This window comes from Mobula hypostoma, chromosome 9 (assembly GCF_963921235.1).
Source record: "Mobula hypostoma chromosome 9, sMobHyp1.1, whole genome shotgun sequence".
Classification (NCBI taxonomy): domain Eukaryota; kingdom Metazoa; phylum Chordata; class Chondrichthyes; order Myliobatiformes; family Myliobatidae; genus Mobula; species Mobula hypostoma.
The window spans coordinates 129,052,337-129,079,731 of record NC_086105.1 but is presented as its reverse complement, the minus strand read 5'-3'; the positions used below and the strand labels follow the sequence as shown (position 1 = coordinate 129,079,731).

General features: G+C 40.4%; 2 protein-coding genes across 4 annotated transcripts in view; one reads left to right on the top strand and one right to left on the bottom strand.

Annotated features, from left to right (window-relative positions):
- Positions 1-15,215, bottom strand: part of LOC134351384 (lipid droplet assembly factor 1-A-like) — a 32,490-nt gene extending 17,275 nt beyond the window's left edge. For 2 of the 3 annotated variants that reach the window (XM_063057466.1, XM_063057465.1), the window contains exons 1-2: positions 14,964-15,215; positions 1,291-1,444 (exon numbers count right to left, since the gene is read on the bottom strand). In XM_063057466.1, coding sequence (XP_062913536.1) covers positions 1,291-1,398 — 108 coding nt within the window. In that variant the 5' untranslated portion in view covers positions 1,399-1,444; positions 14,964-15,215. Of the gene's footprint in view, positions 1-1,290; positions 1,445-14,963 lie in introns of those variants that run through there. The other variant, XM_063057468.1, reaches the window with a different exon arrangement.
- A 5,808-nt stretch (positions 15,216-21,023) lies between these two features.
- dnah3 (dynein axonemal heavy chain 3) overlaps positions 21,024-27,395 on the top strand; it is a 150,834-nt gene continuing 144,462 nt past the window's right edge. The window contains exon 1 of the mRNA XM_063059569.1: positions 21,024-21,071. Coding sequence (XP_062915639.1) covers positions 21,057-21,071 — 15 coding nt within the window. The 5' untranslated portion in view covers positions 21,024-21,056. The remainder of the gene's footprint in view (positions 21,072-27,395) is intronic.

Below are 27,395 nucleotides of genomic sequence, written 5' to 3'. Positions count from 1 at the left end.
ATTGTTGTGGTGGCAAATCCACTTAATTTTTTTTACTGCAAACAAGTGCTAGCCTTCCACTGATTAACAAGTATTGAGCAGTCTCAACAAATTTTAGTGTACACAATCAAGATTTAAGATTGTTTAATGTAGTTTCCTGGACACAAAAGTGTAAGGAGAACAAAATAATTGTTACTCTGAATCTGACGCAGCACAAAAACAAAAACACAGAAGATAAAGCACACAATAATAATGAAACACGACAAATAAGAATACATAAGGTAGCTTATACAGTGGCACGCAAAAGTTTGGGCACCCCTGGTCAAAATTTCTGTTACTGTGAATAGCTAAGCGAGTAAAAGATGAACTGATTTCCAAAAAGCATAAAGTTAAAGATGACACATTCCTTTAATATTTTAAGCAAGAAAACTTTTTTTATTTCCATCTTTTACAGTTTCAAAATACCAAAAAAGGAAAAGGGCCCGAAGCTAAAGTTTGGGCACCCTGAATGGTCAGTACTTAGTAACACCCCCTTTGGCAAGTATCACAGCTTGTAAGCACTTTTTGTAGCCAGCTAAGAGTCTTTCAGTTCTTGTTTGGGAGATTTTCGTCCATCCTCCCTTGCAAAAGGCTTCTAGTTCTGTAAGATTCTTGGGCTGTCTTGCATGCACTGCTCTTTTGAGGTCTATCCACAGATTGTCGATGATGTTTAGCTCATTACTAGAACATACCTTTGCTCATTGCAGCCAAAAGGTTCTATTCAAAAGGTTCAAAGGAACATCTAAACAAGCCTGATGTATTTTGGAAACCTGTGGACTGATGAAGTTAAAATAGAACTTCTTGGTTAACTTATTTGTGCTAGACATCCCCACCACACACTAATGACCAAGCACCTACAGCAGCATCCAAAAAATGGCAAGCTCTAGCTGGGTAAAGACTATTTTCCATCAGACTGTACGCAATTATTCAACATGTTAAAACGCTTTAGAAGATGATGTATGCTCCCTCATATCACAGTATGGACAGTAATATTAAAATAGGAATTAAAATTCTAGAATAAATACTTTTTGAAAAGAGGATAATCATTGCTCAACAGACGTAATGGCTCTAAAGTGATCAATTTCAAATAGGAATGCCTTAAGAAAATCTTATGTCAAATGTTAACAGAATAATTGTGTTAAAACCTTATTTTGCTAACAATCACTTGCCTCTTTCATGCCATAAAATGTGTCTTTAATATTAAAAGATGATTTGTGTACCATGCAGTCCTGAACAGGCCAGTGACTACAACTAATGTGAAGGAAAACATACCTTTGAGTTGCTGTTGATTCTTTGCATCATCGTATTAAATCGATTCTGTAAATCCTGCATTTCCCTTGATAATGGTAAACCATCAAAGTTTGACATTTCGCTTTGCATCTCACTTATTTGCAGCTGGGGAATGCTTAGTGACACATAATATGCTCTGTAAAGAGGATTGAAAAAACAAATTGATTGATCACAATTACTGAAAATTCAACAAAACCAAGTGAATTTAAAGTTGGCTTGGAATTCACAACTTCAGTTTCTGGAAATGTCATGCCAGAGCAAGCAAATAAAATAGTTAAGACAGAGCCACGCTGATTTACTGGAAATTTCTAGAAATTAGGCTCGAGAGCAACATATTTTCTAGAAAGCTTTAAAATCAGGATTATTAATTTTCCATTTACATACATGTGCACCTCACATGCTCTGGCCTGTTCCCAGGGTGCTGAAAGAAACGGCAGAAGTTATATAGAAGTTTTGGTGATGATTTATCAAAACTATCTGGACTCTAGGCAGGTCCCAGCGGACTGGAAGTCCGCGAATGTCACGCCACTGTTCAAAAAAGAATGTAGGCAAAAGGCCGGTAACTATAGGCCAGTTAGTTTAATATCTGTAGTTGGGAAAATGCTTGAAGCTATCATTAGATAAGAAATAGTGATGCATCTGGAAAAAAAATGGATCCTTCAGGACTATGCAGCACGGATTCAGTAATGTCAGGTCCTGTTTGACAAATTTACTGGAGTTCCTTGAGGATATAGTGAGCGCAGTGGATAGAGGGGAACAGGTGGATGTTATTCACTTGAATTTCCAGAAGGCGTTTGATAAAGTGCCACATAAAATACTTATCCATAAGGATGCACAGAGTTTGGGGTGATGCATTAACATGGATAGAGGATTGGTTAACTAATAGAAAGCAGAGAGTTGAGATACATGGGTGTTGCTCTGGTTGGCAATTAGTGGTGAGCGATGTGCCACAGGGGTCAGTGCTGGGCCCACAACTGTTCACAATATACATTAACGATCTGGAAGAGGGGACCGACTGTAGTGTATCTAAGTTTGCTGATGATACTAAATTGAATGGAAAAGCAAATTGTGCAGAAGATACGGAGAGTCTGCAGAGATATATAAATAGGTTAAGTGGGTGGGCAAGGGTCTGGCAGCTGAAGTACAATGTTGGTAAATGTGAGGTGATCCACTTTAGAAGGAAAAATGAAAGAGCAGATTATTATTTAAATGGTAAAAAATTGCAGCATGCTGTTGTACAGAGGGACTTGGGAGAGCTTGTGCATGAATCACAAAAGGTTGGTTTGCAGGAGCAGCAGGCTATCAAGAAGCCTGTTGGGATGTTGGCCTTCAGTGCTCGAGGGATCGAATTTAAGCAGGGAGGTTATGCTGCAACGGTACAGGGTACTGGTGAGGCCGCACCTGGAGTACTGCATGCAGTTCTGGTCTCCTTACTTGAGGAAGTATACACTGGCTTTGGAGGCAATGCGGAGGTTGTTCACCAGGTTGATTCCAGAGATGAGGGGGTTAGACTAGGAGGAGAGATTAAATCGTCTGGGACTGTACTCGCTGGAATTCAGAAGAATGAGAGGAGATCTTACAGAAACATATAAAATTATGAACGGGATAGATAGGATAGAGGCAGGAAAGTTATTTCCACTCATAGTTGAGAACTAGGGGACATAGCCTCAAGATTCGGGGGAGTAGATTTAGGAGGGAGATGAGGAGGAACAGAGAGTGGGGAATCTGTGGAATTCTCTGCCCAATGAAGCAGAGTGGAGGCTACCTCAGTAAACATATTTAAGACAAGAGTGGATAGATTTTTGCATAGTAGGGGAATTAAAAGGTTATGGGGAAATGGCAGGTAGGTGGAGATGAGTCCATGACCTTATTGAATGGCGGAGCAGGCTCGACACGCCAGATGGCCTACTCCTGCTCCTATTTCTTATGTTCAAAATAAATTCTGAAGAGATTGTACAGTTTTTGCCACAGAGTATATTCAAGAAAGAGATGCATTTTTTAAAAAAGGTACAAGTGATATACGCTCATCGTAGGAAGGTGGCATTAGTTAAAATACAAACCACGAATACAAATAACTACTCCTGCCTCAATTTAATCTGTTTCCAACTTTGTGGATTACAACCTTCTACAATGGATTGAAATTTAAGCATGCATCTCATATTTCTAACAATTATTTTGCTTTATTTTCTCTCTTCTTATAATCTCAGATTTAACTCTGTTACACCTCCCTCAGACATAATTTTTGTTACTTAACACCCTCGTTTGGTCCACACCACCTCCATTAGGTCACTGAATCTCTCTTGGTCTCCATCATATCAAAGAATTTATCTTTTCCTCTCCGTAAGATAAATCTTTCTTTATTTCTGTCCCCACTTCTGACAAAATTATTAACTGTTTCTCCCTCCACAGATACCACCCGATTTGCTGCTTATTTTATTTGCGATTCTGCATCATTCTATCTAGCAATGTTTTTCCTCACATTTTGAAAATTGAAAATGTTGTCAACCTCCATTATATTAAAAATAAGCCACATTAAATCCCAGCCAGAACAAGAAACAATGGAGAAATAAACAGTTGGCTTTTCAGGCTGAGACCCTTCCTCAGAACTCGTCATCATTATCAGGTCCTTATGAAGAATCTCAGCCTGAAACATCGATTCTTCCAGCTGAGTTCTTCCAACATCTGTGAAATTTCTTGTGTTTATGGCAAATAAATGATATTTTACTTTTTAAATTGCAAAACTGAATGGACTGTGTGGAACCAATAATTTTTCATGGCCAGTAGTTTGTGACTTGCGTGCATGTACAACTTGATTCTCTAGTACGTTATCAGAAGAATGTTTCATTATCAGGGCATGCTGAAACAAATTTAAGCAGAGATCCTGTCTGACCAAGTGAAGTTCAGTGATACAGAAAAGTGATCAAGTATGAGTCATTTTGCATCTCAAATGGTGAGGCAAACAAGTTCACTTAATAAGCATTTAAAAATTGCAAACAGGGCTACACTACTGTATGCTAATCCTCAGAACTGTCTTCACTGGAAGTGTCCCATTGAGGACATTATGTTTGACTTAGTTACGTTGCTCAAAAGCAGCTTTAACTTTTTAAAAGCTCATGCTTAAGTAAGCTACTATCAATGAAAATAATGAAAATCTGGACCAATTCCAGCTCACTTTAAATTCAAAATGTTGCTTTTAAATGCTTTCTTACTTCAATTTTTGACCTGTATCACTTGAGTTTCTAAATAAAAGTATATCTCCTGCTTGATGCTACTTATATTCAGCATTGAATAATAAGCTAGATATATAACTTAAAACCCCATTTCATTTTTGAAGATTTAGTTCTTCAGCAAGCATGGAATTGAAATTGGAATTTGTTTCTTGTAGCAATATGTACTGAGATAGTGAAAAACTCGTCTTACAGACTGTCCAAACAAATCAAATCATTTTAGTGAATTGAGTCAGAGCAAGGTAATAACAGAATGCAGAATAACGTGTAACAGCTGCAGAAAAAGTGCAGCGCAGGTAAACAGCATGAGCTAGATTTTGAATTCAAGATTCCATCCCATCATAATAGGGAACTGTTTAATAGTCTTATAACAGTGGGGTAAAAACTGTCCTTGAATCTGGTGGTACACACTTTCAGGCTTTTACGTTTGTATATCTTCTGCCAGATGAAAGGGGGGGGGGATAAGAGAGAATGTCTGAAATAGATGGGGTCTTTGATTATGCTGACTGCTTTACCGAGGCAGTGAGAAGTCAGAGTATTACAGCACGTAAACAGGCCTTTTGGCCCATCTATTCTATGCCAGCCTGGTTTTCTGACTTGTCCTATCTATCTGCACCTGGACCATAGTCCTAAATACCTCTCTCATCCATGTAACTATCCTAACTTCTCTTAAATGTTATAATTGAACTACATCTGCAACCTTTATCTAGGTATAAAAGTAAGTTTGTCCTGAGTATGCATTTGAGTACAAGAATGTCCAGAAACCTGATTTTCTGAAACCCGATATTGCCTTTTGGATGAACTGGTAAACTGGAGTGAGCAATCACAAGGATGCATATTTCTAGTAGGAATTGTCTGCAACTCCCTGACTGGGGCAGAGGTGAAGGGAACAACGCATAAGAGACAACAATAAGGTTTATACAAACACAAAGAAAAGTAGAAATCTAGTGAACTGGGTATCGGTACAAAGCAACAATAGAGTAATAATTTGTTCAGACAGGAGCAGCAAGTCACAGAGTTGATTAAACCAGTGAGAAAGGCAAACTAGATGAATAATGAGTGATTTTAGTCATTGCATAACCCCAAACGGCAACAGTTTCCAGAATCTATCTGGAAAATTTTATGATGTTACCATGCTTTAAAACCAATTAGGGTACAAGTTATATCTGTATAAACGATGTGTATTAAACATGAATTACAATCTGCTGAAGGTAAAGGAACATTTTATAAATAGTGATCAGAAATTACCTGAATTTGATGAACATAAAGTTTTAAAAACTTACTAGCTTTAAAGGCCGAGAAATAAATTCAGTATGATAACTGAGCTGGACTGTTAGTAATGCAAAAACTCACAGAGTGGGAATATTCAAAGAAACTGTACATTATCTCTAAAATGAAAAAATTCTATATAAATCCATGAATAAAAGAGTGGAAATTTAGTGGACTGGATATCTGTACAAAGCAACAATAGGGTAGTATGGCGTTCACTCTGGAATGGCATGTCCTAAAGGGACTCAGTTGATTTAAGCCAATGAGTGAAGCTGTGGTCAATGAACTTTGAATCAAGGAAAAAATAACTACAATATATTCTTAATTTTAAATGTCCAGGGTAATGGAAGGAAAGGGCTTTGATCACATTTGCAAAATGAATCAATATCTGTCAACAGCATGCTTTCAATAATTCAAAAAGGGTATGGATACAAATAAAAGGAAATGTAATTTGACCACCAGTTCTGAGGAGGAGAGTGTTTAGTTTTGTGTTCTTCACCTCAGGAAGAACACATTGCCTTGTTGGAGTAACAAGGGAATTCACAAATATTCTACTGGTCTTTTGGAGTTCCACGATGGAAGTCTTTAAGAATTTGAGGCAGCATTCCTGCACCCCTATCCCACAATATTGTAAAAGCATTTACATTCAGGTCTTCCACCTCCCTTTAGGTCTCCTCCAGGCTATGAAACCCCAGTCACCTGTAAAATCACTTTTAAAATTAAGACTGCAGCTTCATCATAACAGAAGTAAATTAATTATCAAATTACATATATTTCACCATATACAATCCTGAGATTCGTTTTCTTGCTGGCACTCATGGTAATTACAAGAAACAATAGAATCAATGAAAGACCATATCCAACAGACAGACAAATAACCAACGTGCAAAAGACAAACGGTGCAAACACAAAAAGAAAAAAAAATAAACAAACAAACAAACAGTAAGTATCAAGAACATGAGATGAAGGGCCCTTGAAAGTGACAACTTGTAGGGACAGCTCAGTGATGGGGTGAGTGAAGTTCATTGATGGGGCAAGTGAAATTATCTCCCTTGTTCAAGAGCCTGATGGCTGAGGGGTAATAAGTGTTTCTAAGACTGGTGGTGTAGGCCCAGAGGCTCCTGCACCTTCTTTCTGATGGCAACAGCGAGAGCACGGCCTGGATGGTGGGGGTCCTTGATGATGGATGTTGCTTTCCTGCAACAGTGCTCTTTGTAAGTATGGTCAATAGAGGGGAGAACTTTACCTGTGCTGGACTGGGCCATTTACACTACTTTTTGTGGGATTTTCTGTTCAAGGGCATTGCAGTTTCCATACTAGGCTGTGAAGTAGCAGGTCAATATACTCTCAACCGCACACCTATACAGGTGTCCCCCGCTTTTCGAACGTTCGCTTTACGAAACCTCACTGTTACGAAAGATCTACATTAGTTACCTGTTTTCGCTAACAGAAGGTGTTTTCACTGTTACGAAAAAAGGCAGCGCACAGAAAAAGCAGCGCGCGCCGCGAGCAGCCGCTCTCCCCCGGATTTGGAACGGCATTCTCGCTGGCATTCCTTAAACACGTGCCTGTGAGCAGCCATTAGCAAGATGAGTTCAAAGGTATCGGAAAAGCCAGAAAGAGCTCATAAGGGTGTTACACTTAGCGTAAAACTAGATATAATTAAGCATTTCGATCGTGGTGAACGAAGTAAGGACAAAGTGAGTTTGGCTTGCGCAAGTTGACGAAGATGATGCTGAAGAGGTTTTAGCATCCCATGACCAACAACTAATAGATGAAGAGCTGATGCAATTGGAAGAGGAAAGGATAACAATTGAAACCGAATGCAGTAGCGAATGGACCGAAAGTGAAGTTGTCCAGGAACTGAACGTGAAGCAACCGCATGAGATTTTCGCTGCAATGATAAAGTATGACTTTAATTTTGAAAAGGTATGTCAGTTTAGGGCATTTTGCAAGATGGTTTGAGTGCTTACAAAGAACTGTATGATAGAAAAATTCACGAGGCTCAGCAATCAAGCATGCTGTTGTGTTTCAAGCCTTCCACATCAGCCACAGCAGACGATGAACCTCGACCTTTGACATCGAGGCGGGCAGTCATAGGAGAAGATGAGCTGCCTGCCCTAATGGAAGCAGATGACGATGAGATGACACCCCAGTGTCCCACCACCCCAACCCCCTTGCCGCGGACAGATACCGATTCACGGAGAATGCAGCGGTAGCCGGGAGGCACAGAGCACGTCTTTAAGAAAAAAGCCGAAATAAACATGCTAATTGATTAGGTGCCGCCCGGCACGTAACTGTCGGCCAGATCAGAGGCAATCGCCTCTGATCTGGGCCGACAATTACGTGCTGGACGGCACCTAATTAATTAGCATGTTTATTTCAGTTTTTTTCTTAAAGATGTGCTGTGTGCCTCCCAGCTACCACTGCATTTCTCCGCGAATCAGTATCGGTTCGCTGCCTGGAGGGTGGGGGCCACTGCACCACCCCAACCTGCGACGACTCAGCCTAACACACCATCATCAGTGTGCTCGGCGCTGACTTCCCAATTCCGGTAAATGATACCACACCGTACATACATTATTTCTACTTTATATTGGCTGTGTATTTTTACGTGTTATTTAGTATGATTTGGCAGCTTCATAGCTTAAAGGTTACTGGAGAGAGTGTTTTTGCCGAGAGCGCTTGCGTGAGAATTTCTGCCGATGGCACTTGCGCCGTGTTTCTGCCGAAAGCGCTTGCGTGAGATTTTCGCTACGGAGAACAGTGCAGGCAATGATTGTGGAAAAGTATTTCTACTTTATATAGGCTGTGTATTTATCATATCATTCCTGCTTTTACTATATGTCACTGTTATTTTAGGTTTTATGTGTTATTTGGCATGATTTGGTAGGTTATTTTTGGGTCTGCAAACGCTCACAAATTTTTCCCACATAAATAAATGGTGATTGCTTCTTCGCTTTACGACATTCCGGCTTACGAACCGTTTCATAGGAACGCTCTACCTTCGGATGGCGGGGGAAACCTGTACAAGTTCACCAAAGTTTTAGATGACATGCCAAATCTTCGCAAACTTCTAAGAAAGTAGAGGCGCTGCTATGCTTTCTTCATAATAGTACTTATGTGCAGGACCCAGAGCAGATCTTCTGAAATGACAACACTGAGGAATTTAAAGTTGCTGACCCTCTCCACTTCTGATGCCCTGCTGAAGACTGGCTCATGGACCTTTGTATCCTCCTCCTGAAGTCAATAATCGTCTTCTTGGCCTTGCTGACATTGAGCAAGAAGTTGCTGTAGCACCACTCAGCCGCATTTTCAATCTCCCCCCTACACGCTGATTTGTCACCACCTTCAATTCGGCCAATGATAGTGGTGTCATCAGCAAACTTCGATATGGCATTGGAGCTGTGCTTAGCCTCACAGTCATAAGTATAAACCAAGGAGAGCAGGGGGCTAAGCACACGGCCTTGTGGTGCCCCTATGCTAATGGAGATGTGGAGGAGATATTGTTTGCAATCCAAACTGAATGATGTCCCCACATGTGGGGAAATCCAGGATCCAGATACACAAGGAGGCATTGTTGTCTAGGTCTTGAAGCTTATTAATTAGCTTTGAGGAGATGATAGTACTGAATGCCTGATCTATGCATCTTCACTTCCAGGATTAATAAGTGAAGAGGCAATGAAATGGCAGCTGCTGTTGACCTGTCATGATGGTAGCAGATGGTAGGCAAATTGGAGCAGATCCAAATTGCTTCTCAGGCAGGAGCTGCTAAGTTACATCACCAACCTCTCAAAGCACTTCATCACAGTGGATACAAGTACTAGTGGGCAATAGTCACTGAGGTAGGTCAGAACCTTCTTCTTAAGCACCAGTATAACTGAAGCCTGCATGAAGCAGACTGCCGAAACAAGAGGCTAAAGATATTGGTGAACACTCCAGCCAGGTATCTGCACAGATCTTCGGTACTCGGTCAGGTACCATGTCTGGGCCAGATACTTTCCCTGGGTTCACCCTCCTCAAAGATGCTCTCACGTTGGACTCAGAGACTGAAATCACAGGATTATCAGGGGCTGTAGGAGTTCATGAGGCTGCCTTCATATTTTGATGGTCAAAGCAAGCATAAAAGACATTGAGCTCATCTGAGAGCAAAACCTTGTTGTCACCTATGTTGCTTAGTTTCATTTTGTAGGAGGTGATAGCCTTCAAGCCCTGCCACAGCTGTTGAGCACCCTCCAGGAATTTTGGTTTGGTCCAGAAGTGCAACTTCACACGTGAGGCGGCCTTCTAGAGACCATACGTGGACTTTACTTGATCATCACACCTGAATGCCAGTGATCTGGCCCTCAGCAGAGTGCACATCTCATGGTTCATCTAAGGCTTCTGGTTGGGGAAGAATGAATGATATTGTGTGGACACACTCATCGACGACTGTTTTTATAAAATCCGTGACAACTGTGGTGTATTCGTTCAGGTCCTCTGATAAGTCCTTGAACAAGGCCCAGGCCACCGACCTGAAGCAATCCCATAGCTGCTCCTCTGTTTGCCGTGACCACCTCTTTGTTGTTCTTACTTCCAGAGCCTTGCTCTTTAACCTCTGTCTGTAAGCAGGTAGGAAGAGGACAACCAAATGATCAGATTTCCCAAAATGTGGTCCAGAGATCAAATGGTGGGCATTGCTTGTGGTTGTATAGAGTGGTTGTGTATGTTGGGATCCCTGGTGCTGCAGGTGATATACTGATGAGAATTGGGCAGAGATTTCTTTAAACAAGCCTGACTGAAGTCCCTGATGATGATTTGAAAGGCATTGGGGTTGGCTGTTTTTTGTTCACTGAACGCTATACTTACTACCTAGAGTGCATACTTAACACTGGCCTTTGGCAGGATGTAATCTGCAGTCAGGATCACAGAGGAGAACTCTCTTGGTAAGTAGAATGAATGGCAGTTAATCATTAGATGTTCCTTCGGCGGGTGGGGGGCCGGGGAGAAGAGTACGACAAGACCACTACATCCAAGCATCACAAAGAGGTTATCATGAAACACAGACCTCCACCTTTTGCCTTCTCCAAATCAGCAGTCCGGCCCATCCTGTGAATTGAGAAGCTGCACATCCAGAGTGAGCCATGTCTCTGTGAAACACAGACGCAGCAATTCCTCATTTCCCTCTGATACAGCAATCTTGCCCTTAGGTTCTCACTCTTGTTCTTCAGCGACTGTACATTTGTGAACAAGATGCTGGGTAGAGAAGTTTCATATCCTGGTATGGTATTTTTATCTAGCTTGGAGGCCTCACATTCTCCCACGCTTTACCGCCATGGTGATGTACCTTCGTCCACTTAAAGATGCTGTACCTGTACTCTTGAGAGTTAAGTCCACCAAGTCCTTCAGAAATTGCTAGATCATTGAGACTGTTCAAAAGTCAGGCTGCAGATGACAGTGAAGGCAGTTCAGAAGTATATTTAGAAGTTTTGTAAACTGCCTGTAAAATATCGCTGCTTTTCACCAGTGCCATCTTTCTACTTCTTGTGAATCCCTTATTCAAATTTGTGGATTTTAACCTTTGAGCTGACAACAATCCACCAACAGACAATAATCTGTCTAGAGGAACTGATTGGGTTGAGCAGCATCTTAGTGAGGAAAGGAATTGTCGACGGTTTGGGTCCAAGACCTGCACAACATGACAATATTTAGAGTGCAAGAATCAGGCCACTGTTTCAAAAACTCACTCAATACACTCCAGAAATTAACTGCCTTTATATATATTCTATATCACAGCCAGTGAGAAAATTAACAACTCCCATTACAAACATTTGCCTTTGCTACTTCTTCTTTCATTTCTGAATTTCAGCAAAGATGAAAAAACCCAAGGTGTCCATTTACCAATCAAGAATTTCCTCCTATTTAATTACAATAACATTATATGAAAAAAAACAAGAAAAACCAATCAGATTGATATAGAAGTCACCTTTGGAACACTCAGACACCATCAGAGATGAGGTACTGGAGCCTAAACACACAAGTCAACATTTCAGGAACAGTTTCTTCTCCTCCGCCATCAGATTTCTGAACAGGCAATGAACCAACCTATGAGCACTACCTCACTATTTCTTGCAGTACTTACTTTATTTTTTTAATACATACAGTACTAGGCAAAAGTCTCATGCACATATATATGGCTAGGGTGCCTAAGATTTTTGCATGGTACTGTAGGAATTTTACGCAGTGCATGGTTCTGCTGCCACAAAAAAAAACAAATTTCATTACATATGTGAGTGATGATAAACCTAATGCTGATATGGGTCTCTATTGTGGATTGAGAGTGGGAAGGGGGAAAGGGAAAGGGAGTGGGGAATCATATTTGGGAAAAGGGGAAGGGAGGGGGAAGCACCAAAGAAATATTCTGTAATGATCAATAAACCAATTGTTTGGAATCAAATGACTTTGCCTGGTGTCTCAGGGCTGGGTGTGTCTGCACCTGGTCACTCCTTCTCTGCCACCTGTCCCACACACCTCCCAGGCGCTCCACCCTCACCACTCCCGCCAGATTTACATACTCGCTCTCTGCTCCACGCTGACAAATACAGTACTGTACAGAAGTCTTAGACACTCTAGCTATATATGTGAGACTAAGACTTTTGCACAGTACAATACACATTTCTTACTAAAACTGATAGTTATTTTATGTATTGCACTGTAATGCTAACTCAAAACAACAAATTTCATGACATACGTCAGTGTTATTAAACCTGATTCTGATATAGCCACATCTAAGCTACTATTAATATGCTGTTTGAATGCACAGACAACACTGTGATATCATTCCCCATGATAGGCATTCAGTTCTATCACATTAATCTATTTCAAATTTTATTACCTGCTACCTGCAGATCAACCAGGATCAATGAATACGGTTGCTTTATTACCTGTGTGTTTAAGGGTTGGGCTCAATCATCATTTAAAATTAAACAACAATTCAGGTGATATTTTGTTTTTCATGTGTGGCAGCCAATAATTGCCTAGTGATACAAAGCCGTAACACAATCATTTAGGTCAGATTACTTTATGATACGCAATTGAGTTTTGCTATTTGGTTAATGATCTTTACTGAGCTATGATTACATCCTGTACACACTGCAAACTTGCTATTCTAGTGCACCACCCGTAATTGTTAGGCAACTATGTCTTTAGAATCCTTCTATTTGAACACAGATCATGGATAAACTGTAAACCCAAACTTCATCGAAAATCGATGGCAACCGCACCACTAACAATTAACACCAAGAAATGCTTCCCTTGCACAAAAAGATGCATTGTTCATGCTGTTAAGTAGACTAACTTCAAGTAAACAGAAAACATGGTTAACGTTGAAAGTTGGACAAACTTGGATTATTTTCTCTGGAATGTCAGAGCCTGAGAATGACCTGAAAGAAGTAGATGAAAATTTTGAGAGGCATAGACAGGGTAGATAGTCAGAGTCTCTTCCCCCAGGGTAAAAATGTTAAATACTAGAGGGCACAGCTTTAAGATGACAGGAGGAAAGTTTGAAGGAGATCTACGTGGCAGGTTTTTTTTATGCTCAGAGAGCAGCATGGAGTGTACTGCCAGAACAAGTGTCGGAAGCAGATCTGATAGCAACGATTAAGAAACATACAGACACAAACGGGCTTAGAATGATGCAATATGGATCAGATACAGACTGATGTGCAGTTTAAATTTGCGTAATAGTCAGCACAGTGGCTGATGGGCCTGTGCCCTTGTTTGTGTTGTACTGTCCTATGTAATACTCAGCAGGACAGGCAGCACTTACAAAAAACAAAATGAACTTACCATTTCCAGTCATTAATTTGAAGCATTAACTCTGCAGGTCTCTCTGCAGAGATTTCCTGACTTGCTAAATATTTAAAGTATTTTCTCCTTTTAATTTAGATTATCAGCAATTACTGTGGATTATATTCATACTGGTAAAAGATAACATTGTGAGCACCAATAAACAGTCAGTCTAGTACAGTTTCAAGTACTGTTATAAAAATCGATTCTTTTAACTAAAAAGAACCGATCTAACCCTCAAAATAAGACTTCCATTTTCACCATGATTAATAGAAAAAAATCAGGAGGCACATTATTAGTTTTGAATGTAATGATGGAAAGCAAGGAGTTAAATTGTTTTCATGTGATCACTTTCTCCGTTTTCCAAAAGAAAGTGGTATGAATTGACTATTGACATCTGCTATCTCAAGATAAGATTTTGTGATTCATTCGGGAGGAAATAGCTGAAAGCTGTAGTTATGGTAGCTTTAACTCTCATTTTATTCAGTGTGTTGTGAGTTGTTAGGCTCTTGAAACTTATTTGTTCATATATTTCAAAGATAATCAAATTTGAACTGCACCATCATCTCCTTCAATTAATCCTTTCACTCTTCCACCCTAACAAAGCCCTTCTTTTTTTTTATTTCCCCTTCCTTGACATATTATCCCTTCTCGAAGTTTTCAACTTGAAACATTAACTATTATTTTCTCCATATAGATGTTGTCTGACCTATTGAACTTTTCTCCTATTTTCTGCTAGGGAAGGAGACTGAAGTCAATGGCAAAAAGAAAATAAATACTTATACATTTTTCCAGGTCGATTTCTTCCTGGGAACTTTCCAAGATATTAAGTTTCTAAGTTACTAAAGTTTTTAAGTCGTTAAGGGGAGAGAGTTTAAAGAGGCACAGGGAACAATTAAATAACTGCTTTAAGTATTAACTACGTAATCCTTTCCTTAACCCTTATGATGCAGGACCTTAGCACCAGCACCCTCAGTAAGCTAAAATTCCAACTTCGCTCCAAGTGAACAGCAGACCATTAATAAGTGAGCAGTATAATGCGCTACTTCCTTTCAGAAATTTATATCAAATGCAAACTCCTGCAAAACATATTGTGGTAATTATTACCATTTCTATAGCAATGTAAGTGACGGGGGGAAAGCCCCTTCCCTCACCCTGACATAGCAACAAGGGAGCAATGTCGCATCCCTGGGCCCTGCCTAGCAACGAAGCAGCCTTGCCTCCACTGATCGCCATTAGGGTTTACAAAACCTCCAGTTTATAGCCTAGTTTTCCGCGGGGACGGGGGCTGGGGTTCACCACGGCCCAATGTGAGCCGGGGCTGAGACCAACCTGCAGATTAGATGCTTCTTCCTCAAGGCGCCGTCCTCCCCGCCTCGATGACCTCCTTCCTCCTCGGCCTCGCTCCGTGTTTACTTCCACCGCCTGGCCAGCGTTGCTAATTATTCCTCAGCTTTGCCCCCATCGACTTTATTTCCCTCACACCGCGGTCCCCAAATCGCGGGATGAATCGAGTCCCGGAAACGGTGTTGCTTGTTCCGGAATCTCTGAGACTCGTGTTTACAGCTTAATGTTTGAGAGACAGCAGAGAGCGCATGACTTGGAGTAGGAACTGAGGACACTTCGGCTGGTGCTTTGATGTGCGTTTCCCCTCGTTTTACTTGATTCCTTTTAGCCCTGTCACTCTTACTGAAGGTGATGTGCTTGGTCTTTTTACTTGTTAATATTGGGATAACTATTTCCAAACAGTCATTGTATTCCAGCACAGTTCCCTCTCATTTGTGATCTTAGGGAACCATTAAATCTTTAATATGAAATATGTGGCACAGAATCTGGCCATTTGGCTGGACCAGTCCGGTCAGCGTTAACATTACACTTGACCTTCTTCCCGATAAGTCTGTCCAGCTCCTATTGACACATCTATACTAACTGCTCCAACCACTTTTCTTCAGTACGTTCACTTGGAAGGTAAGAATTCTTGGAATTAGTATAGCAGCTAATTCATGCCTTTACAAAGCCAAACAAAAAGTATTTTGTATCAATGAACAGCTATTAGTGATTGCTACCTTGGTATATCTCTACTGTCTTTTGTTTTAATTACAATCAATGTTTAAAAGATTTTTTGGGGGGTGAATTGAAGAAAAATATATATAATTCTAAAAGTTCTTTCTCCTGCTCCTGTTGTACTTGAATTGTCCCTTTTTTTCTGGCCTGGAGACTAAAAAAATGGATTAGTCACGGAAAAGTATAGCATCTAGTCTACACCAAACCATTTAAAACTGCCTAGTCCCATTGACATGCACCTGAACCGTATCCCTCCAGAACCCCCCCCCCCACAAGGTAGAAGGAGATGAGTTATTAACCTCAAACTTTCTGCATTTTCATTTAGAGTTGAATTGCACGTGCATGGAAAAGAGTGGTATAACTCATCTCCCTCTACCTTAGGCCATGAACTTATCAAATATCCCTGGAGGTCCAAGATGCTCTCATTACATGCACGTGCAGTTCAACTCTTTGAGTGATAATGCAGAAAGTTGGAAGTTAATAACTCATCTCCTTCTACCTTAGGCCACGAACCTATCAATCACCCCGCTGTGGACCACTTCTACAAAGAAGGGATCCGTATGCTCCACGACCGCTGGACTAACTGTGTACATGTAGGAGGGGACTATGTTGAAAAATAAATGTGCTAGGTTTTCTAAAATTAGCTCCTTCTACCTTAGGCCACAAACTTATCAATCACCCCTCGTACTCTAACTTCTTGACAACTACTGAAGTCAGGCTAATTAGTCTATAATTTCATGGGTCTTGCCTCCTTCACTTCTTAAAGAGTGGAGTGACATATGTGATTTTGCAGTCCTCTGGAACCATTCTAGTATTTACTGATTCTTGAAAGGTCTCAACTAATGCTTCCACCATCTCTTTGGCAACGTCTTTCAATTCTTTTTGACATTATTTTGTAAAATCAATACATGGATCTTGAACAAACCACAACCTAAGTCCTAGATGAAAATGTATGTATAAAGCAGTTTTGGCTTCGTAGAGACATGAAGTGAATTGTAAAGCTACTCCAACCATCAACATATCAGATTTTTCATCAGAACAGATTACTTTCATTCAGTTTCACTGAAATAAGATCCCAGACACTTTTCTTAAATTTGTGGTTTCAAAGTATTGATTAGATTACTTTTCTGATATTGTATCAGAAATGTTTCAGCCTTCTACATGTTGTCTGATATTGAAGAAACTGGCATGCAGCATTTAGCACTTTTAAGCTTATTCCCAGCTCAGTCAGCCCATGTTCCCAGATTTCGTTCGTGCCAGTCAAACTGCTTTCAAATGATGTCCATAGTACAGTAGTGTCAGCGATTGGGTTCAGTTTTTGCTGCCGTCGATAAGGAGTTTGCATGTTCTCCCTATGACTGCATGGTTTTCCTGCAGGCGCTCGGTTTTCCTCCGACATTCCAAAGACTTACGGCTTAGGCTTAGTAAGCTGTTGGCATGCTATGTTGGCTCCAGAAGCATGTTGGCACTTGTGGGCTGTCCCCAGCACATCTTGACACTGTGTTGATCGCTGACCCAAACAATGCATTTCACTGTAGGTTTCGATGTACATGTGAAAAATAAAGCTGACCTTTATAATCTTTAAAATCATTTCTTTTGGAATTCTTGTCACCAATCATTATTTTGCCACAAGGTTCTACTGTGCTGATTTTGTTCTTTACCATAAATAAATAACATGGATAAATGAGTTTGCAGATAATAGTAAACAGCGTGAATGATTCCAGTTAATTTCTGCATAAAGTTACAAGGAACCAATGCATGTGAAAACAATTATGATACATGGAGGTATATGAAACAGGTGAGAGCATTCATTTTGGATCTGACAATGACACTGGAATCACACCAGTAAGAGAACAGATATTAAACCTGATTCTCATTCTGATTATGAGCTCTGAAGGGACAGAGGTGTTCAGGATCTTAAGGTGCAGGAAACAGAATCAAACAAAAGGACAATGGAAATTTTGTTGTCTCGAGGGAGTTCAAATTTAAAAGTTAGAAAGGAACTATTTGTCGTCCAGACGTTTCTTTCATTACTACCATCACAGAAGAGGTACAGGAGCATGAAGACCACCCATTCAATGTTTTAGGAATAACTTCTTCCTCTCAGTCAGACTTCTGAAAGGTTCTTTATCCCATAAACACTACCTTGCTATTCCTCTTTCACAATATTTATTTATTGTAATTTTTAAGTCTTGCATTGTACTGCTGCCGGAAATGTACTGCTTTCCATAGATGTGGCCTGATTGCTGAGTGTTTTCAGCATTTTCTATCTATATTTTAGATTTCCAGCAGCTTAGTCTTTTATTCAGCTTTCACCATCTGATATCAATTGGTCCTGAAATGAGCATTTCTAGTGCATGGAATCAGGCCGGCAAACAGCACTATAATGAGCGGTGGGTGCCCATCCCCATTAATTCCATCTTCCAGCTTTTTTATGACCAAGTGATTCAAGTGTTCACCTAAGCACTTCTTAAATACTGTCAGCAATTCTGCTTCCACCCCTCTCAGGCATCATACTCCAGGTATTCAACACACTCTGGCGAAAAAGGTCTCCCCTTAGATCCTTTCTAAATCTCTCACCCCTTCCCTTAAATCTATGTCCTCTAATTTTATCTACCTCTGACCAGGGGAGAAGTTTCCTGCAGCCCACCCTATCCCTAGCCCTCATAAGTTTCCATTCCACAATATATCCCCTTTAAGGCTCCTGCACATAGGAATAGAGATGTAGCCTCTCCAGCCTCTTCTCAGAACGGAACTGCTTCATCCAGGCAACATCCTGGTGAGTCTCCCCTGCACCCTTTCCCGTGCTATCACATCCTTCCTATGGTGTGCTAACCGGTGCTCTGCACAGCTGAGGTCGGACCATTGTTTTATAAAGTCTATCCTTGGTTTCCTGCTCCTGTTGTCATGGATTAAGTTTTCCCTATACCACTGACATTTTTGTATTTTTCCAACACCAAAGATACTCACATATTTCCAGCTTTTCCTTACAATTAGTACCTCCTGTGATACATTAATGATTAAATGTACCTTTTATTGTATTATTGGGCCAGTTACAATTATTTGGTGGCATTTGATAGTGATTATAATTGGCGAGCGGGATTAAGGAAAACCCCAAGGCATTCTACAAATATGTGAAGAGCAAGAGGATGAGCTGTGTGAGAATAGGACCAATCAGGTGTGATAGTGGAAACGTGTGCATGGAGTCGAGGGAGGTAGCAGAGGTATTTAATGAATACTTTGCTTCAGTATTCACCAGGGAAAAGGACCTTGGCAATTGCAAGGATGACTTACAGCAGACAGAAAAGCTTGAGCATATAGACATTAAGAAAGAAAATGTACTGGAGCTTTTGAAAAGCATTATGTTAGATAGGTCACGAGATATACCCCAGGGAAGCAAGGGAGGAGATTGCTGAGCCTCTGGCGATGATCTTTGCATCATCAATAGGGACGGGAGAAGTACCAGAGGATTGGAGGGTTGCAAGTGTTGTTCCCTCGTTCAAAAAAGAGAGTAGAGATAACCCTGGAAATTATAGACCAGTGAGTCTGACTTCAGTGGTGGGCATGTTGTAGGAGAAGATCCTGAGAGGCAGGATTTATGAGCATTTGGAGAGACATAATCTGATTAGGGATAGTCAGCATGGCTTTGCAAGGGCAGGTCGTGCCTTACGAGCCTGTTTGAATTCTTTGACACATTGATGAAGGTAGAGCAGTGGATGTAATGTATATAGATTTCAGTAAAGCATTTGATAAGATACCCCTTGCAAGGCTTATTGAGGAGGTAAGGAGGCATGGGATCCAAGGAGACCTTGTTTTGTGGATCCAGAATTGGCTTGCCCACAGAAAGCAAAGGGTAGTTGTAGATGGTTCATATTCTGCATGGAGGTCAGAGAGGGATCTGTTCTGGGACCCCTTCTCTTTGTGATTTTCATAAATGACCTGGATGAAGAAGAAGCGTGGGTTAGTAAGTTTGCCGATGACACAAAAGTTGGGGATGTTGTAGATGGTCTGGAGGGTTGTCTGAGGTTACAGTGGGAAATCAATAGGATGCAGAAGTGGCAAGTGGAGTTCAACCCAGATAAGTGTGAAGTAGTTCAGTTTGGTAGGTCATATTTGAAGACATAATATAGTATTAATGGTAAGACTCTTGGCAGTGTGGAGAATCAGAGAGATCTTGGATTCTGTGTCCACGGGACACTCAAAGCTGCTGCGCAGGTTGACAGTGTTGTTAAGAAGATGTATAATGTGTTGGCATTCATCAACTGTGGGACTGAATTCAAGAGCCGAGAAGTAATGTTACAACTGTATAGGACCCTGGTCAGACCCCACTTCGAGTACTGTGTTCAGTTCTGGTCACCTCACTACAGGAAGGATGTGGATACTATAGAGAGAGTGCAGAGGAGATTTACAAGGATGTTGACTGGATTGGAGAGCATGCCTTATGAAAATAGGTTGAGTGAACTTGGCCTTTTCTCCTTTGAAAACGGAGGATGAGAGGTGACCTGATAGAGGTGTATAAGATGATGAGAGGCATTGATCATGTGGATAGCCAGAGGCTTTTTTCCCAGGGCTGGTAGGTATATGGAGCTTAGAAAAATAAGAGGTCTATGCTGTAGGGTAATCCTAGGCAGTTTCTAGAGTAAGTTACATGGTCGGCACAACATTGCGGGCCGAAGGGCCTGTAACATGCTGTAGATTTCTATGTTCTATAAAGGGATTGATTTCATTTTCCAGATGTGTTATTTTCCAAAACTATTTTGTTTAAAAAATCCTAACTTGTACTAATGCTTTCAAATTTTTATGCATAGTATGAGCACGTTGGTTTATATTAATAATACACCAGAGAGCTATGATTTATTGATTGCATTTTCCATTCTGGTAGCTGAGAGAGCGTGTACCTGACATGGATTTTTGAACACGCATGCCTTTCACTGAACCGAGTTCCTAAGAACAAGGACTAGAGTATCATCCCCAAATGATCACTTTTCATGTAACATCCCTGGGAACCTAGCAACAAGAACGCGGTAGCGCACAGCAACAGTGTGCCCGGATGTTTTACAATTGCGATGTCGATACAGGTGGAGGCGAGCACCTAAGACTACTGTAAAGTTAGAAAAGATAGAGAACAATCCCGTTCTGTCATCTGATAATGACATTTTGGCGCCTGGAAAGTTTACTTGGGAAAAGTTGCGGGTCAGGTGCAGCGGAGTGCGTACGACGCGGAGTTACAGCTTTCTGTGACGGAACAGAGAAGTTCCTTCGGAGATCTTCACGTAGGATTATGTTGACGGCATTTCTCAGGGACCAAGAGAAGTTTTGAACGGAAAAAAAATTGTTTCTTCGCCTACAGCCACCAAGAATATGGAAGATCACGAGGTACAATCCCAAACCACCTGGGTGCTTTGGAAGTGTTTCGCTGCAAATATTTCCTTTCTTACCAAATTTCATATTCTAATGAGTGGAGTAAAACTTTGCACGCGCTTATTTTAATGGGAGTTGTTTAAGTAGCCAACCTGAAATATTAGAGTGCATGGTATACGTGCTTTGCTTTTCGCGGTTTATATTGTAATCTGTTTTAATTACAAAGTTTAAGAAAGCAAAATGCGACTACCTTTTTTTTTGTTAATTGTGAAATACGCTCAAAGCCTTAAATCGCGATTTGTTATCACGTTTGTGACTAACTATTTTTACATTCTAACCTAAAATTGGGGATGTGGTTAAAGAAATCCAGGTATCTATACTTTTAACTAATATTTTAAAAAACGCATTTGCTGAAAGTACACAGCAGGTTGGGCTGCACCTAAATGGACCCCTCACTGAACGTGTAATTATAAATTTGAATTGCTTATTTTCAATGGAAATCGATGGCCTATCAGGGCAGGCAGTGTATGGAGGATGAAAAATTCTCAACTCCCATCTCCTAAACCCTTGACCCTTGACCCTGCATTTCTTGTACTTGCAAGCATTTCTTTCCAATATCTTGATGCAGTTAGAACCACTCTTACCTTGCCCTTCCTGCTGTGGGAAAACTGCACTACTGCTGCATCCTATCTTCCACTCCTCATAAACTTGGTACCCGCTGACAAACCTCTTCCTTCAAAGAAAATCTGGCGCATTAGAAGGACTGCCATTAAAATTGAGGGCAAAGAGAGGAATCTATTTAATAATAATAATTTAATAATTGTTGAATGCTTCCTTTGTTTTAATCACGTGCTTTTAACAATTTTATTTCCAATAAATTTTGTTTAATTTGGCTTTAATTCTGTAAATGCAATTGCATGCATTATTGAGGAATCGATCATCATGGAAGCAGACCATTTGGCCTATGTCCATGTTGTTGTGTTGCCAGGAGCAAAACCTTGTTACCGTAACCCATTGAAACCAAATGACTTGCATGTTGGTGATTTCCTATTCATCCAGCCTTTATAAATTACAAGTCAGTAGAAAATTGTGTATTTTCTGAACACCTTTGAAGAGAATGACAGAAATCCTTATTGAGTTAGAAATATATAAATGAACAATCACTTAACCATATGGTAAATTATCCTGTTATATGACTGATTTTCCTGAAACAATTTTGGGGTGCAAATGAAGCACTATTACAGACAGTTTTGAAGGCCAATATATCTGGATCAAAAGCTATTGACTGAAACTACCCAACACAGATTAGGTACTTCAAATGTCTAAATAAGGAAAAAGTAACAGTGACATTACCATTTCTATTGTCAAAAGCAGAATATACAAGTACTGTATAACTTGCCAAATTTTTGGGCCCAGACCACAGATTTGGAGCAAGTTATCACATGAATGACATATATTTGTGAAGGTGGCAAATGTCATTGTCTGATTGAAAAGCAAATACTGGAAATTTGAATTTGATACTTGGCACATCAACAACATCTGTGAAAGGAGAAACCGTAGATGTTTCAGGTCAATGAATGCTTCGTCAGAATAGTCTCGAGCAACACAGAGAATTGTAATGAAGGGTTCATTGAACCAAAACGTTCCTCTCTCCGCAGAAGCCTCTGACCTGTTGAATATTTCCAGAATTTGTGTTTTTAATGTGATATTTCTGTTGGTTTTGATTGTTAACAGTGTCTTTGACCAACAAGATCAGATTAGCACTTGGAGAATACCTCAAGAACTTCATCCTTTTCTTTGTTTGGAGGAAACTTGACTGCAGCTTCCACCAGTGGCCCCTCAAACCAGTTTATTTTTACAGTTAGCAGTCTTTCACTTCCCCAGAATCTGCAGTATTGCCCCTTCTCAATTCTGGATGAATTGTATTTGGAACCTATCAAAGTCATGTTATCTCTGTTGTGCTTTCTGTGTGTCATGACATCATCACTCAGACGTAATAATAATGCTACTGGAGTGCAGGGGATGTGGCACTCAAAATTCAATGAGTCCAATCTGGTGTGGACGGTGTCAGTATAAATTAATTTGCAGACCAGAATAGAACTTGGAATTGATTTGTTCTTAACTTATGTAGTAGTGTTAGTGGGGAAAGTATTGGGGAGGTTAAATAAAAGAATTTTGCAGTGTAAGTGGTATAGCTGTATTGTGCATGTTTGGTGATGTTGCTTAGAAGCATGTGTAAGGTTAATCCATGTACCTTAGTTATTAAATATTGGTTGATTGCCAGTGTTATTTCCATGTTTAATGGCAACTTTGCCATTTAAAGCCACCTTGCATGTATGAAGAGGAGGTGTGCTTCAACTCCGGTTAGTTGAAGTAGTCGGTAGAACATGATTTCCTGATATTTCTTCGAAAGTTCAGGAGTTGTGCTTACTTACTACCCGTTACGCCATTGAGGCTTAGGACAGCAATGAAGGTCCTCCATCTGTGGCAGTGTTCAGGGCTTCTTTCATCGTGTCAGTAGCCTCCGCTCAGTTTTCACTATTGACAGTCATGCAAGTCCCGGGTGGAGACTCTGGATGTAGAATTATTCTTCATTGCTGTTTCCATAACAGCTTTGTTTTACCAGTCAACGTTGTTTGCCCTGAACTGAACCCCCAAACCTGGGGAACCGGTGGACCACACTTAGTCTGGCCTCTAGCCTTTGACCTGTTTGGCATAGGTGACCCTACCAAGAGCCAAAGCATAAAGCCTTGACTCCAGCCACAAGAGTTGGGCATATTGCTTTAATTACAGTGGGGGTCAATAGAAAAATAACTTACCCAGCCTCAGTAGATGGGTCATTGTGTGAATTGTAGAACCCAGGACCTTTTGTCCATCTATGCCATTTTGATGATCCTTGATCTGCACATTGTTGGAAACATTCAGTATCCTTAAAAGGAAAGCCAAAGTAAGCCAATAGTCATCAATCGACTGGCCTCATTAGCAAAATTAGAAGCAATCTATTTGGAATGACAGGAACATTGGTGTTAGCCCATCTTGTTCTTCTTTCTCATTGAAAGCTTGGCAACATGTTGCTGCCTTGAGCCCCCACTCAAATATTCACCAACTCTTGCTAAGTATGTGCCTTCTCCACTCAGGAAGAGAAGTTAGCTCCAGACACAGATGGTCACCTGATCTTACTCTTGCGGGTACCTTATCAAAACTCAACCACTAAGACAGAATAGAGTGTTAATTAGAGGAGTTTCGCCAAGTATGTAAATACAAAGGGAGAAGGTATCCAGGAACTAGATTGTTGAGAACTCTTGCCTGATAAGAACTACGTTTATAGAAAACTTGTTTGAGATGGGTTTGGACCACGAAAAGCTCAGCTTATTTTGTGTAGATTCACTTTCAAGCTTTCTGGTGCCAGCATCCAGTGTTGTGTTTTCATGGTATGAAATAGGTAAAGTCACTTTATGAACAGTCCTGGCCATCAGCATAGCTTCTGAATTTCAAAGCAGGATTTGGAGCTTGGATAGGGGCTTCCTCATTCTCCTTGTGCAAATCTGTATTTTGTACGTTAACTATGCATTGATAGTGGAAAGTCTTTATGTTTTGAATCTTCATGCATAGTTTGCAATGAAATAGGAAAAACAACAGGAATTCTGCAGATGCTGGAAATTCAAGCAACACACATCAAAGTTGCTGGTGAACGCAGCAGGCCAGGCAGCATCTCTAGGAAGAGGTGCAGTCGACGTTTCAGGCCGAGACCCTTCGTCAGGACTAACTCTGACGAATGAAATAGGAAGTTGGCTTTTGCTTCACTGCATTTCATGTCATCATCAGCCACTGAAACTTAGGATTGATTTGAAAATAGATATTAGAGCCACAGGTATTTTCAGAAGAGCCGCAGCCAATCGAGGAGCCTTGAGCTGTAGGAGATGATAAATATGATAAATGGTATTTTAAAAAAAACAAAAGATAAAGGGAAAGAAAAATCAGCAGATGATCCATCAACTGCAGCAATTTGAAGGAAAACTGTGGTCTTAAGCTATCCTTTTCTTCGGGAGATTTTATGATGCTGCCTTGTTTAAAAAGTCCTTGACTTTCCAAATATGGATTGATCATATCTCTCCGAATCCACCGCCCCCACAAGTAACTTTCCCATTACTGACGTTAGGCTCACCAGCCTGTAATTCCTTGGCTTGGCCCTGCATCTTAACAAAGATAAAAATCTCTCTGCCATAGCCCTTGCTTCCCATGATGTCCTAGGATACTGTTGTTCAGATACCAGGGATTTATTCATTTTTGTGCCTGACAACTGCCAACACTCTGCGTTTGTAACATTCTCTAACTTCCGCTAAGGCCCCACCTCCCCCACCTCCCCCTCGTACCCCATCTGTTACTCATTTTTATGCACACATTCTTTCTCTCACTCTCCTTTTTCTCCCTCTGCCCCTCTGAATATACCTCTTGCCCATCCTCTGGGTCACCCCCCCCTTGTCTTTCTTCCCGGACCTCCTGTCCCATGATCCTCTTGTATCCCCTTTTGCCTATCACCTGTCCAGCTCTCGGCTCTATCCCTCCCCCTCCTGTCTTCTCCTATCATTTTGCATCTCCCCCTCCCCCTCCAGCTTTCAAATCCCTCACTCACTCTTCCTTCAGTTAGTCCTGACGAAGGGTCTCGGCCTGAAATGTCGACTGCACCTCTTCCTATAGATGCTGCTTGGCCTGCTGCATTCACCAGCAACTTTGATGTATGTTGCTTGAATTTCCAGCATCTGCAGAATTCCTGTTGTTTGCGTTTGTAACATTGATCTGTTTCACTATTCTCTTCCCTGAATTTCCTTGCTTCTGTGAGCTACTCTATACAGACAAATCCATAACTTTCTAACAGATTTCTAAGAAGATTTCACATTTGATGAATCTCATATCTTACTTCTGTAGACATGGAAAACAACCAGCTCCCATCTCATATCAGAATGAGGATCAATTAAATACTCATTTAAGATCTTGTCTGTCGCCTGTGGTTCCACACACAAATGACCACACTAATCCTTAAGGGACCTCTTCTCTTTCTAGATACCCTTGAAAATCAGTTTGACTGGAACCTACCACTCAGTTGCCAATTAACTGCATTGTCAGTTTGATTTTGTTCTGAGGTTCAAGTTTGTAAAGATCATGTATAGTCATTCAGTCAGCATCTTCTGGTTATCACTACGACCAATAACCAAGGCCAAAACTAGAGAACTTCATTTTTCTGCATCTGAGCAAGAAAGCAAGTAGAAAACGATCTTCCTGCTCAGAAACTACTCACTTCTTCAGTCAACGTTAGATTATTTCATTTTAATCATGGAGATGGACATTTCTAAGATATTGCCTTTGTTTATCTTCTGCAAATCCCAGTTTTATTTTAAACAAAAGTTTATATTGAAAACAATTTTATTATTATAATGGACTGGATTATTACGGGTTAATGAAAAACCAAAATATGCAGGGGCAAGTAACATAAGATAGCTCTATGCCTTCAACTTTACTCATTTATGTATATGCATTTAGAACTACAGAAAACTAAAAAAGTAGCTGATCTTTTATATTACAAAACTTTTACTAACTCTAAAGTAGAGTCTTATTAGGGTAGATATACTTGCAAAATTTTTGAGAAACAAGTAATACTCTGTTATTGACTTTAGTCACAGGAATATCCAATACTTCCCAGTAGTTATACAAGAGGGTTGCCTGGTTTACCACCTCTACCTCCTGATCGCTGTTGTGAAACATCAGAATTATATCAGGTAAAATAATTTTTGTAGTGAGAAAGAAAGGATTATCATGGGGAAAGGTAGTGAAGTTAACTTTTCACTGAGTGTCAATAGTGTTAAAGCCTAATTTCCAAATATGAATGTAAAATTGAACGGTGAAAACAGTGTCAAAAGTGCTGCAACTAGTTCACACTTAGTGAGCCTAGTAATGTTTTCTGGATGTCTAATTACTGATTACTCTCTGCTTTCTTCTCTCTACCACAGCTTTGAATTTTCTCTTTACAGGCACAGTATCTTGGAAGAAACTTTACCTTTAATGCTGGGTATTCCAATAACGATGTATGTTCTCATTTTTTTAAATTAAAAGGAGGCATTCAGACTATGGTTGATATACTGAAATGATATCTTCCAGAGTGTGAAAAATAAAAAATTCATTACTCATCAGAAAGGTACTGTGCTTCATAGTGAAAGAGAATTGAAAATTGGGACAAAAAGCAGAAAATTTGGATTCAGAAGCAATATTTCATAGTCAGGCAAAAAGCAATGAGAAAAGAGATAATTTACCAGGAGGCGGTAGGACTAGTAGATATACTATTCT